The 11,964-nt window shown below is 39.5% G+C and overlaps 2 protein-coding genes across 3 annotated transcripts; both read right to left on the bottom strand.

Annotated features, from left to right (window-relative positions):
• Positions 1–589: 589 nt before the first annotated feature.
• LOC148089207 (outer dynein arm-docking complex subunit 3-like) lies at positions 590–6,162 on the bottom strand. 2 transcript variants are annotated; one of them, XM_087804369.1, is made up of 13 exons: positions 6,066–6,162; positions 5,683–5,813; positions 4,345–4,515; positions 4,181–4,282; positions 2,818–2,943; positions 2,637–2,759; positions 2,441–2,560; positions 2,219–2,379; positions 1,990–2,146; positions 1,760–1,909; positions 1,582–1,672; positions 1,396–1,506; positions 590–1,315 (listed from the first exon to the last, which is right to left on the bottom strand). In XM_087804369.1, the coding sequence occupies exons 1-13, from the start codon at positions 6,133–6,135 to the stop codon at positions 1,236–1,238; spliced, it is 1,593 nt and encodes a 530-aa protein (XP_087660495.1). In that variant the 5' UTR covers positions 6,136–6,162; the 3' UTR covers positions 590–1,235. The 2 variants fall into 2 exon arrangements, with proteins under 2 accessions (XP_087660495.1, XP_087660504.1); XM_087804378.1 differs by having other exon boundaries at positions 1,396–1,503.
• Positions 6,163–6,467: 305 nt separating this feature from the next.
• On the bottom strand, positions 6,468–11,448 carry LOC148089206 (outer dynein arm-docking complex subunit 3-like). The gene is made up of 12 exons (XM_087804392.1): positions 11,354–11,448; positions 11,027–11,157; positions 10,653–10,814; positions 10,477–10,578; positions 9,157–9,282; positions 8,969–9,091; positions 8,772–8,909; positions 8,466–8,626; positions 7,721–7,877; positions 7,507–7,647; positions 7,343–7,430; positions 6,468–7,282 (listed from the first exon to the last, which is right to left on the bottom strand). The coding sequence occupies exons 1-12, from the start codon at positions 11,421–11,423 to the stop codon at positions 7,161–7,163; spliced, it is 1,521 nt and encodes a 506-aa protein (XP_087660518.1). The 5' UTR covers positions 11,424–11,448; the 3' UTR covers positions 6,468–7,160.
• Positions 11,449–11,964: the final 516 nt, after the last annotated feature.

The following is an 11,964-nucleotide window of genomic DNA, read 5'->3' as shown; positions in this document are numbered from 1 at the left end:
TTAATATTTTGATCAGGAAATAAAAAATATTTTTGAGGAGTAAAATTGTCTTTTAAAATTTTTATTTTAAAACTTATAAATTGAATCTTACTCCTGGAATAAATGAAATGAAATAACCAAATAAAAAGATGGTAATGAAAATAAAATGAACCTAAAAAATTAATTGTAGGTGGTATACAATACAATTACACACAAAGTACATAAAAAACGGAATATACATTATTATAACAAAATAAGCTTTAATCAATTGAATGTATTGTTTGAAATGTTGTCTATTGCTTCTTTTTTTTAGATGAATTTGACAGAAAGAAAATAAATCTGCAGGACAAATGCATAATTTTCTTATATTGTCTTTTGTTTTAAATATAGACATGATTAAAACATTTTTTAAATTAAATCTTACTTATGGAATAAAAAATAAATAAATGAAGGAAATGAAGGAAAATTGGAATAATTACTATATAAACTAGAATCTAATAAATACGTTTATTTAAGGTATTTTATGATGAAATAAATACACACGTAAGGTATATAAAAACAAAAACAAACTCAAGAGGAGTCATCAGCAGCAATAATCCAGAGAGAAAACTCAATCATAAACTCTTTTAATAACAAACAAATAGAATGTATCATTTGAAATGTTGTTATTTCTAGATGGATTGGACAAAGTGGGAAAACAATTATTTGCAGGTAATGTATTGATAATAAAATCCTTATCAGAACAGGTACAGAACATGAACACACATTTGTAAGGATGTACTTCTGCTCTGGTATGTAGCTGTTGTTAAAATAAACAAAAAACAGGTCCATTAACTGGTTTGGGTAAAAGTGGTAGGACCAGAGACGGCACATTGTTGAACTGCTTAAGACGTCAGTACAGTAAATGCTGCTTCCACTGGTGAGTCACACAGAGGAATAAATGACATGTGAATGAAGCCAACAAGATATGGAAACAGTTCCAGGTACTACTCACTTTGGTACATCTTGAGCAGTCAATATTAAAGAACATTTCTCATTATGTCACAAGACTTGTGAGACATGTACTTTACAGTAACATTGGACTGGTTGCAGGTTTGTTCTCAACTAAACATGACATTTCTGGTATGTTACAAATTCATACATCAACAAGTTATTCATTTTTTTGTGCTTGAAAACCCTTCTTGAGAAAAAAAAGAACTTTTCATCCATAGGTTATCCACAGGGCTCCATCCTCACCCCGCGATAAATCTTCCCTTTTATTTATCTCCTGCACCCTTGGAAGGGATCAGATGATCTTCTAGAGCTTCACCTGCGAGGTAACGGCTGATTCCAACTTCTGTGTGAGTCAAAGGAAAACAATGTTTGAATTTTAAATAACAGAATCGATGGGTTTCAATGTTGTTTTTTGGAACGAACCATTTGTTGAACGATGTTTTATCTGGGATTTGGCCTCGATGATCTGGTTGGACATGTTCTTCAGATCTTCTTTGGTGATGATGTTGGCGTCTTCTTCTTCACTTTCATCTTCTGTAACCAGAGTCACGTTGAATTAGAGTGTGTGGTCTATGTGTGTGTGTTTGTGTGTCTGTTCTATAGACATACCATCGACTTCATGGATCTCAAGAGTCTCATCATCAGGCAGCCTTGCACGAGTATTTTCGTCCGGTAGTTCCTCTTCTAACTTCACAGAGAACTGCACAAAAGCAAGACAAACCACGTGATCAGGACTCAAAGAATAAAAGAAAGGCAGCTTCATCATCAACAGAAACGTCGAGCGCACCTTTTCTTCCGCCATCTCCTTCAAAATCAGGGCCTGATCTTCTCCTTCAAGTTCACTCTGAAGAAGCTTCATCTTCAGATCGCACTGGATCATCAGCACCAGCACGTACTGCTCCATCTCCGGAGACACGTCCGGGTAAATGTCCTGCGCCTGAATGTTCGGATTAAAAACACGGGTGTTGGTTTGTAAAGATAGACTCTTGTAAAGTAAACATAGTCGTCGGGCTTTACAAGTGGGATCTGTTGGAGTTTGTCCGCCATGTGGTTCACTCCGGCACGGACCGTGCCCAGGATTTTGCAGAGCTTGTCCCGCTGATCTGTGGCTGCATCCAACCTTTGGACCTCCACCTGAAGTTTCTGGTCGTACTCGTCCAGGCTCCGCATCTCTCTGGAAAAAACCCCCACATCTGCTAGAAACAGGTTCTGATCGATTGATGGATTTGAATGCGTGGGTTGAGACCTGGAGTTGTCCACCTCCTCGGTGTTCTTCATGTCTTCAAACTGGTGGGTCAATTGCTCCCTCTGCATCTTCAGCTGCTGCAGAACTTTCACACTTTCCTCTTTCATCTTCTCCAAATGTTCCTGCGTTTTCCTTTGAGAGCTGAACTTCTCGACGAGATCCTGGAGGCGGGAGAACAGGATTCAAAACGAAGCCCGAGATGGACGTGGGATTCCGTCACACCTGAGCGTCCTTGACGCCGATCGCCTCTTTGATCTGCTGGAAGGTTTCTAACATGGACGTGTTCTTGTCTTCCTCCCAGGTGGTGACCATGTCGTCTGACGCTGCACTTCCTCGTTGATTCTGCAGCAGAGTTACCCGTCCATGATGAGGACGAAAAAAATGTCTTTTATGATCGACACCAACAACGACAGCTGACCTTCTTGGCTTGTCGTCTGGCGCGAGCCTTCCTCTCCTCGATCTTCCTGTTGTAGCTGGCGATGAAATTATCCCTCTCTTGTCGTTCTCTGTAGAGCAGCTGCTCCTGCTGCTGCAGCTCATCCTGTGGTAGCGATGCTGTGGTCACCCGACTGGGAGAGCTTTCATGTGGTGCAGCTCACCTTCACAGACTGCCTGGAGAGCTGAGCCTTCTTGTTCATGACCTCCAAGCTGGTCAGCTCCCTCTTGTCCCTGGTTATTTCGTCTTCTAGACCGTCCAGCTGGCCCTGGAAACACACGCTTTCCTCCTGTGGATGGACCAATGAGAGAGAGAGAGAGAGAGAGAGAGAGAGAGAGAGAGAGAGAGAGAGAGAGAGAGGGGAAGAGAGAGAAAGGAGGTTGTTCTGAAAACTGGATCCAAGAACTATAAACGTCCGGATTCATCCAATTAAAAGTCACAATTCATGCTTGGGGTGTAAGAAGAGATCAATACACTTCATCATCGCGATACTTTCTGTCACGATACTGTATCGATATTCAACAACATTGTATTTTTTTTTTTTTTAGAAATTAAAATAGTCATATGTTATCTTCATCATAGTCTTATGGTTTCTATAAAAGAGTGAGAGAGAGATACTTGCGATGACTGAGGACGAGAGGATACAGTCTACTCAAACCATGTATGGACATATTTTGTTTTAAAAAATAAATGAAAGCAGTTACGACTTCATCAAGAGTCATGTGGTCTGTAAATTAAACTATTTCATCGATCAATAAAGTTTTACCTTACCTTACCTTAAATTATGCAACACCAGACTCAAGTACTCGCGGATACTACAAATATATCCTTGGTACTGCAGTATTACAATATCTTGCATCGTTGCCCTTGTTTTGGTGACACCTATTGTACCACCAGATTCTTATCAATATACAACCCTAGTACTGCAGCTTTTACCCGTAACATGCACTGACTTTGTTTCTATAAGTAAAATCACATACAGATCACTCTTGCAAGGAGCCAAGGTCACAAGCAGGCATGTTTCCACATGTCAGGTCAGTTAGACTCAATGCTATATTTGGTAGCTTAGCTAGTCGATAAAGTTTGAGCCATCTGAGCTGAAATAACACCTCATATGTTAATGATTAGATTAAATTGTTTAAATCTCCAATAAATTCACAAAGCTCTGATGTATTATATCAAATTGATCCCATTTCATGACATGTCAAGTTTGAAACGTATCTGACTGCTGAACTGATGCATCTTCTCCATGGCGGAGAGGTAAAGATGAATTAATCTGCTCTATGATCATTAAAATAATGTTTTTTAAATTTATTTAATGTTGATTTCAATGTTTCTCCCTCGATGATTCAATTCTATAATTAAAACAAATGCTAAGCATGAAATAGCCTCTGCTTTATCTGATAATGTCTCTTATCGTCAACGTTTAACTTTCATCTCAAATTGAGATTTTCCTTTTATACAAACTTAGATGGTCATGTTGACCGAGGGAAGTTTAACAGTTTGAGTATTAGTAACAGTTTCACCTGCAGGTGTCTCTTGACCTTCATGTAGTACGTTTGCAAGTCTTCAGACTCGTCAATTTTCAGCTGCGTTTTTCTCAGCCTGGTGTCCAGATCACGAAGTCTCTGAAGGAAAAGACGTTGAACACACGCTGCTGGTGAAGCAAGAGATTTCTAAGAGTCGATACCATGGCGTCGTCAGGGAGGCCGAGGTTCCCTTTGGGCTTCATCCTCTGGTACTCCTTCTTCAGACTCGCCAGTTTCTTTGTCAGCGTCTGATTTCTGTGTCTCATGGCGTTCAGACGGTTCATCTTCTCCATCCCTTTACGCACCACTTTGTCCCGGCCTTCCTGGTTGTCCTGAGTACAGAAGCAGCAACTCAGAAATTAAATATTCTCAGCTGGCGCTTACAAGAAAAATGAACTCCTCTAAGTCAAGGCTCCTCGACCTTTTCCAAACCGCGGTTTAATGGTAGCATGATGTGCATGGACCGATCCTTTTTTTTAATGTTATTATCATTTATATCTGTTTTTGTTACTATTTTTAACATGTAGATAGATGGATGGATGGATGGATGGATGGATGGATGGATGGATGGATGGATGGATGGATGGATGGATGGATGGATGGATGGATGGATGGATGGATGGATGGATGGATGGATGGATGGATGGATGGATGGATGGATGGATGGATGGATAGATAGATAGATAGATGGATGGGTTAATTGATAAATGGAAGGATGGATTAATGGATGGATGGCTGGATGGACGGATGGATGGATGGATGGATGGATGGATGGATGGATGGATGGATGGATGGATGGATGGATGGATGGATGGATGGATGGATGGATGGATGGATGGATGGATGGATGGATGGATGGATGGATGGATTTATGGATGGATGGATTAATGGATGGATGGATAAAGGATGGATGGATGGATGGATTTATGGATGGATGGATTAATGGATGGATGAATTGATGAATGGATAAAGAATGGATGGATGGATAGAGGTTGGATGGATGGATTTACGGATTTATAGATGGATTAATGGATGAATGGATGAATGGATGAATGGATGAATGGATGAATGGATGAATGGATGAATGGATGGATGGCTGGATGGATAGATAGATGATGGATGAATTGATAAATGGAAGGATGGATTAATGGATGGATGGATTAATGGAGGGAGTGAGTGAGTGAGTGAGCGAGCGAGTGAGCGGGCGGTTGATTGATTGATTGATTGATTGATCCCTCTGGACTATATCTCTCAATATAAAAGATCCGACTTCTGTCCGGATCATGTCTGTTATTTTATTTTCATTGATGATATTTTATTTTGTAAGGTGTATTTCTTGCATAAAAATATTGTTCAAAAAGGAAAGAAAGATACTTTGTTGATCTAAGTAGAGAAACTCAAAGATTAATTAAGGAAAAACAAAGGTTAACAATGTTTTGCACCAACTCAATAACCTCAGGTTGTTTCTTAACTATAGACATTATCTGTTTTTTACCCACTTTTGAGTGATATTCGGACTCTATGACTCTCTTGTAGAGCTTCTTGTTCTCATCCCTCAACTGGCGGATGTTGTCTTTCTTCTTCTTCAGGAGGGCCTGTGACGTCTCGTACTCTGCTGTCCTGTCGCGCTCTGAAAGACACCATCTAGTGTTGGTCTGATGAAGCTTCATGAAGCAGTGTCATGTTGTCTAGAGGTCAGTAGGTGGCGCCATCAGTTTAAAAATGATGTTTCATTAGAACAGTTGTTCAAAACAAAGGAAAATATACAGGAAATTAGCTCCTTTACAGGGGTATGCACTGTCTTAGTGCTTTTCTAGTTACCTGGTGGGAAACACTGAATACTGTTAGTGTTGAATATGAATTAAAATACACTTGAATTTACCCAGAAGTTCAATCTTCCTCTGCATTTCCTCACACTGAGCATGTTTGTGTGGATCTTGTGCACCCGCCATTTTGGCTCTTTGTCGAAGAGGTGGGCAGGAAAGTTCTTAATGGCCGCTCACATCCACACCAGACTCTTCATCCTCACTATAGTTACTTATATTCGCCTCTTACATATTTTCTATGAATGACTTTGATGGAGTATTTCGACTTTCATCTTGTAACAAAGCAAACCTTTATTGACAAATCCATCGCTGGTGACGTCGACATTTCAAATCTCTCTCTCTCTCTTTCCATTCAAAACACACGTTTGTCATCTCGGACTGAAGGTGGTTTGTTGACTCTTCACTTCACAAATGAGACACACCACAGATCTGAAAAAACTTTATTAGTCTCTCCGGTTTGACAGAGCACAACAATGATCACTTCTCTATAGGGATCTCTCTTTTTTTCATCAACCAACCCTCCTTTTCTTATTTGATATTCTTTTTTCCTGGGTTCACACTTGTATACTTCCTTCTTTCTTTTGTTTTTATCTTATTTTACTCACAGCTTTTTTTTATTTTAGTTTTCAACTGTTGGATGAACGTCTTTCCTTGTATTTCTTTCTTATTCGTTTCTCCTGATCATCATCTTCTTTCCAGCAAACCTCTTCATCCTCCCTTATATTTTCATTATTGATCTCCTTTTGTTGGGGTTTTCCTACTTTTTTACTCTTTGTTTTAATTCTTTTCCACTCTTATTGTTGATTTATTGTCATTCCTCATACAATCAAAACATATTTATTCCTTTTTCCCCTCGTGTTTTCTCTCCATCTTTTCCCTCCTTCTATCTTATGAATATTTTCACTCATTCTGTTGTATTTTTTGTCTCTTTCCTTCAGCCTGTCATCCATTGTTTTCCAACATTGGACCAATTGTTGCATTTCAGGAACAGCTGATCAGACATTTCTTTCATTTAGTCCATTTTGAAATTAAGTTTAAATAACTTTTTTAGACAATATAATGTATGTGTGTTTTTCAACAAACAAAAAGGAAACCATGAGGTGATTGTGTTGATGTGTGTCAGGAACAGGTCCGTCACTCCTGTGGAACTTTCAGAACTTGCCCTTCTTGGTCCAGTGCTTCTTCTTGGACCTGGATTCAATGATCTGCACAGACTGATTCTTCAAGGCCTCCCGGGTAATGATGTTGGCGTCCTCTTCCTCACTCTCGTCCTCTGGAACACGAGCAGCGGACGATGGGATCACGTAAAACTCAGACTTTTATAAAAACCTACCGCCTCGACGTGGATCCTCCTTGTCGACGTCTGGCAGCCTGACTCGGGTGTTGTGACCCGGCAGCTCTTCCTCGACTTTGCTGAAAAACTAAAAATCATAAAATGCAGATGAAGATACGACGGCACGAAAACAATGTGAACTTTAAAAATAATATTTTGCAAACCTCTTGCTCCTCAATCTCTTTTAAAACCGTGGGTGTGTCTTCTCCCTGAAGCTCATCTTGCAGGGTCTTCAGCTTCATCTCACACTGGACCATGAGTTCCAGCACAGACTCTTCAGAACCTGAGGACAAATCCTCGCCACTCTGAAGGGAAACCATGACTCAATCCTCAAAAGTAACTCGATAAAGGGTGGCGTCAGTTCCTCTGGAGGATTACCAGCGAGATGTGTTGCAGTTTGTCGGCGATGTGTCTCACTCCGGCCTGGACGGTGGCGTGTGTCCTGTCCAGCTTCTCCACATGATCGGTGGCTGCTCGACTCTTCTGTAACTCTGCCTGAAGTTTGAGCTCACACTCCTCCAGCAGCTGCTGGTCTCTAACGGAATATAGACATTAAATCAGAGATTCTTTAAATTTGTCCTCAATTTTTACTGTTTATTTCTGTGAAAATACAAATATTTCTCTGTAAATCACATCCATTGAGCTCCTTTTTAGGGATATTACAATAAGAGAATAAAAAAGAGAGATTAATTAGTTATGATCACTAATATTTCACGGTTCAAAAACTTGTTCTACCCGTCTAAATGTGTTGTATTTAATTGTAGTTTGGATTGAATAATTATTGAATTCCTACATTTCAATTATTATGTCATTAACTGTATTTTAATTCATCTTGTTTAATTTCATTCGTTTTTATACATAACGTCTCCGACACTGTTTTACAATTCTGGCAATAAATGTGTTTTGATTCTGATTTACTTGGTCATATTATTCTTGTTTTAATCTTCCTAGTCAGTGAAATATAGGACGACTCCAAATCATTAACAATTAATAGATTAAAGTGCATTAAAATTATTATTTATTTTAATAACCTACTATTTTTATATTTTACAATAACTTGTTATTGCAGTCGGTCCAACAAAGTGTAAACAAATATTGACAACAACACACAGTGTTCTCTTACTTTGAGAAATGTGCTTCCCCGGAATATTTCACGTCCTCAAACTGCTGGTCGAGTCGCTCCCTCTGCTCCTTCAGCTGATGCAGGACCCTCACGTTTTCTTCTTTCATCTGCTCCAGGTGGTCCTGGGTGTCCTTCTGCGTGATGAAACGCTCCAACAGTTCCTACAGTTTGGAGGAAATGTCATCCATACTTTTTCTAGTATTTCGGCTTGTTCACGACGTTCTGAAGAACATCTGCCCCGCCTTTAAAAATAGATCTGGGTTCACGTGATTAGACGCTCAAACAAAAGTCATCATGAAAGCCGACCTGGACATCTTTGACTCCGGTCGCCTCCTTGATTTGATGGAATGTCTCCAGCATGGAGGATTTTCTCTCCTCGTCGCTATCCACGGTGTAGCGGGCCTGACTGTTCACCTCCACGCCCGGGAAGTTACTTTTCTGAACCTGTAACAGAGACATCGTTCAACCCGTCACACTTGAAAAACACTTGAGTCGCAGCTCACCCTTTTCTCCGCTCGCAGAGCCTGGGCCTTCCTCTCCTCGATCTTCCTGTTGTAGCTCGCTATGAACCTTTCTCTCTCCTGACGCTCCTTGTGGAGACGTTCCTCCTGCTGCTGCAGCTCAGCCTGTGTTGATGGCACATCCCGTTACACATCATTTCAACTCTATGAACTCCACGCTCGCAGGTCACCTTCACAGAGTCTTTAGCCAGCTGAGCTTTTTGGTTCATGATCTCCAGGTTGTTGAGTTCCTGCCTGTCCTTCACTATCTCTGCCTCCAGGTTGTCCAGCTGACTCTGGAAACATACACTCTCCTCCTGCAAGAGGGTAAAATAAAGGAAGAGAAAGTAGTATTTGTATGGACAGTAAGCAAAGGGTTGACATGTTATTGTCTCTGCTGTGGCCGTTGTTTGCTTGTTTATCAAGTAAAAAAGTATGTCATTCATTCATTTATTTTCTACCGCCTTATCCCTTACCTGGGTCGCGGGGAGACTGGAGCCTATCCCAGTATCATAGGGCGAGAGGCAGGGGACAACCTGGACAGGACCCCAGTCTGTCGCAGGGCACACAAAGACAGACAACCATTCACACACACACACTCATACCTACGGACAATTTCCCAAAATTCTCAATGAACCTCTGTATGTTTTTGGACTGTGGGAGGAAACCGGAGTGCCCAGAGTAAACCTACGCAACACGGGGAGAACATACACACTCCACACAGGAAGGTCACAAGTGTGTATGTGAATAATAATATTATTGGGATTTGGTAAAAAAGAAATGGGCGAACTAGGAAGTGAATGAATTTAGTTTTGATTACAGAAGGTTTCATTGTTCACTTGTATGGCTGTTCACCGCCTCACGCGCTCAGATTGACTCCAGCCAAAAATAAGAAAGAATGCAATTAAATTGTTCGCTTTTAAGTGATAACTTGTTGTTATTGGTCATTTAAGATGTTTGCTAGCAGAGCAAACCTTCACACTCTCACTTACGCAGCACACATTTGATTCAGAGAATTATTTCTTATATTATTTTACTGTATAATGACTTTTTAGATCAGGAGCTCCCTGGCAGGGTTATGTGTTGTCAAAGTACTTTCCTATTTTCCAGCAACAATATACATTAAAATTAGCGGACACAGTCAAATCATCAGATTATTCCTCAAATAATCTCCAAAATTTCATTTATGGTTGGTATACTGATCCACTTAAGAGACTCAAAATGTGAATTCTCATACGGTTCTGTTGTGCCGATGTTTTAAACACACAAGAATCAGAATCATAGGATTGTTTTGGTGGTAGTACAGAATAAAAGGCACACCTTCTTTGAAGAAATTTAAAAATAAACTAAGCCACTCATTTTCATATTTCAATTATAATCACCCTATACATATTCTATGTTTCATTCGTTTTACTCCATGACAAATCATTTATTGGAGAGGCATTGAGCTATTTTGTGACCTCCTTGGCAGGAGTAATCACCCAAAGAAAGTGATCTTTAAGCGTGTTCACCTCCAGATGTCTTTTCACTTTCATGTAGTATGTATTCAAGTCCTCCACCTCGGAGACTTTCAGCTGAGTCTTCTTCAGTCTGTTCTCCAAATCCCGTAGTTTCTGTCGACACATACACATCGTCTTTCCTCAGGATCTGTTGAATGAAGGTGAGAAGAAAGAAGGGCGATACCCACCATGGCGTCTTCAGGCAAACCAATGAGGTCTTTGGGCTTCGTTCTCTGGTACTGGATCTTCAGCTCTTCTAGGCGTCTTTGGTAAGTCAAGGTAGAATGTTTCATGGCATTAAGAGATTTATTTTTTTCCATTACTTTACGCTCCAGTGATTCATTGTTGCTCTGAAATAAGATATAGAACAAAGTGTAAGTATTTATTATTATTACTTAAACATCTTTTTTTTTTGTATGGTTATTGTGAAGTTTTAAGAAGAGAAAATAAAGCACATGTCATGCTTTCATTTCAAGTTTTAATGAACTGAACATTTCGGGAGAAAAAAAAAAGGTTAAAGAAGTGAAATCTTTCTGACAAGCACTCGAACATATTGACATACTTCCTTTTCAGCGACAACATCTGCAAGTCTCTTGTGAAGGTTCTTGTTGTCTTCCCTCAGCTGGCGGATAACATCTCTGTTCTTCTTCATGGCCGCCTGCGAGCTCTCGTATTCTGCTGTTCTGTCGCGCTCTAGTGGACAAATGTTATTACTGCAGCAGAAAAAACTACGTATCTTTATTATATTATACGATTTTATTGTAATATATCGTTAAATAAGAATCACCAATCACATCGAATACTGTTAATAGATGGAAATACGTAGCTGTGAGTTAACTAAAGTGTCAGAAGTAGCTGATAAATATTAATAAATGTGCGTCAAACTTACCCAAAAGTTCAATTTTATGCTGCATTTCGTCGCACAGCAGATTGTAGGACGTGTCTCTGGCGGAAGACATGGTTCTCACTTCTCGAAGAGCAAAGTGGACAATCGCGAGGTTAGTCCGGAACACCTTCAGTGTTGCTAAGCAACCAAAAACAACGTCTCGTGAGAAACGCAGATTCTATTATTTAACCAACAAATATTTTTGAATTAATCCAAATAACCTTAAAATTAGTCAATGAATGTTCGAAATAAACCAAATATCTTGTGCAGAAAATCATTTAATAATTAATTTAGATAAAGTGTTGTTAAATTCCCTAATAGTTTAAGACACATGATTACGATATGCAAGGATAGCTTTACTTCGTATTAATCTAACAATATAATCAAATTAAATCTATAACACCGCCGAAAACAGACAGAAATCTTCATCAATTAGAGAAACACGTTTTGTTTTATTGTTAATTCAAAGTCAGACAATGTTAGCATTATTTTGTAATCGTTCGTAGGATTTGGAGAAGGATCTGGTCCATTTCATCAGTGTAGCCAAGTGTCTAAAATGCATTTGAATGGATAAAAACTGTCAATTGTCGTTTATGAAAACCCTTTCCTTCAAG

This window comes from Callionymus lyra, chromosome 1 (assembly GCF_982586985.1).
Source record: "Callionymus lyra chromosome 1, fCalLyr1.hap1.1, whole genome shotgun sequence".
Taxonomy (NCBI): domain Eukaryota; kingdom Metazoa; phylum Chordata; class Actinopteri; order Syngnathiformes; family Callionymidae; genus Callionymus; species Callionymus lyra.
Note: the sequence above shows the minus strand (reverse complement) of the source record. Positions and strands in the feature narration are given on the sequence as shown.

Coding starts and splice junctions, on each gene's coding strand:
- LOC148089207 (XM_087804369.1), bottom strand. CDS start 6,135: ATGGCGGGTGCACAAGATCCACACAAACATGCTCAGTGTGAGGAAATG. Junction 5,814..6,065: donor GAGGAAGATTGAACTTCTGG/GTAAATTCAAGT, acceptor GGTGTCTTTCAG/AGCGCGACAGGACAGCAGAG. Junction 4,516..5,682: donor AGTCCGAATATCACTCAAAA/GTGGGTAAAAAA, acceptor TTCTGTACTCAG/GACAACCAGGAAGGCCGGGA.
- LOC148089206 (XM_087804392.1), bottom strand. CDS start 11,423: ATGTCTTCCGCCAGAGACACGTCCTACAATCTGCTGTGCGACGAAATG. Junction 11,158..11,353: donor GCATAAAATTGAACTTTTGG/GTAAGTTTGACG, acceptor TTTGTCCACTAG/AGCGCGACAGAACAGCAGAA. Junction 7,878..8,465: donor GGGGAAGCACATTTCTCAAA/GTAAGAGAACAC, acceptor ATATTCCGTTAG/AGACCAGCAGCTGCTGGAGG.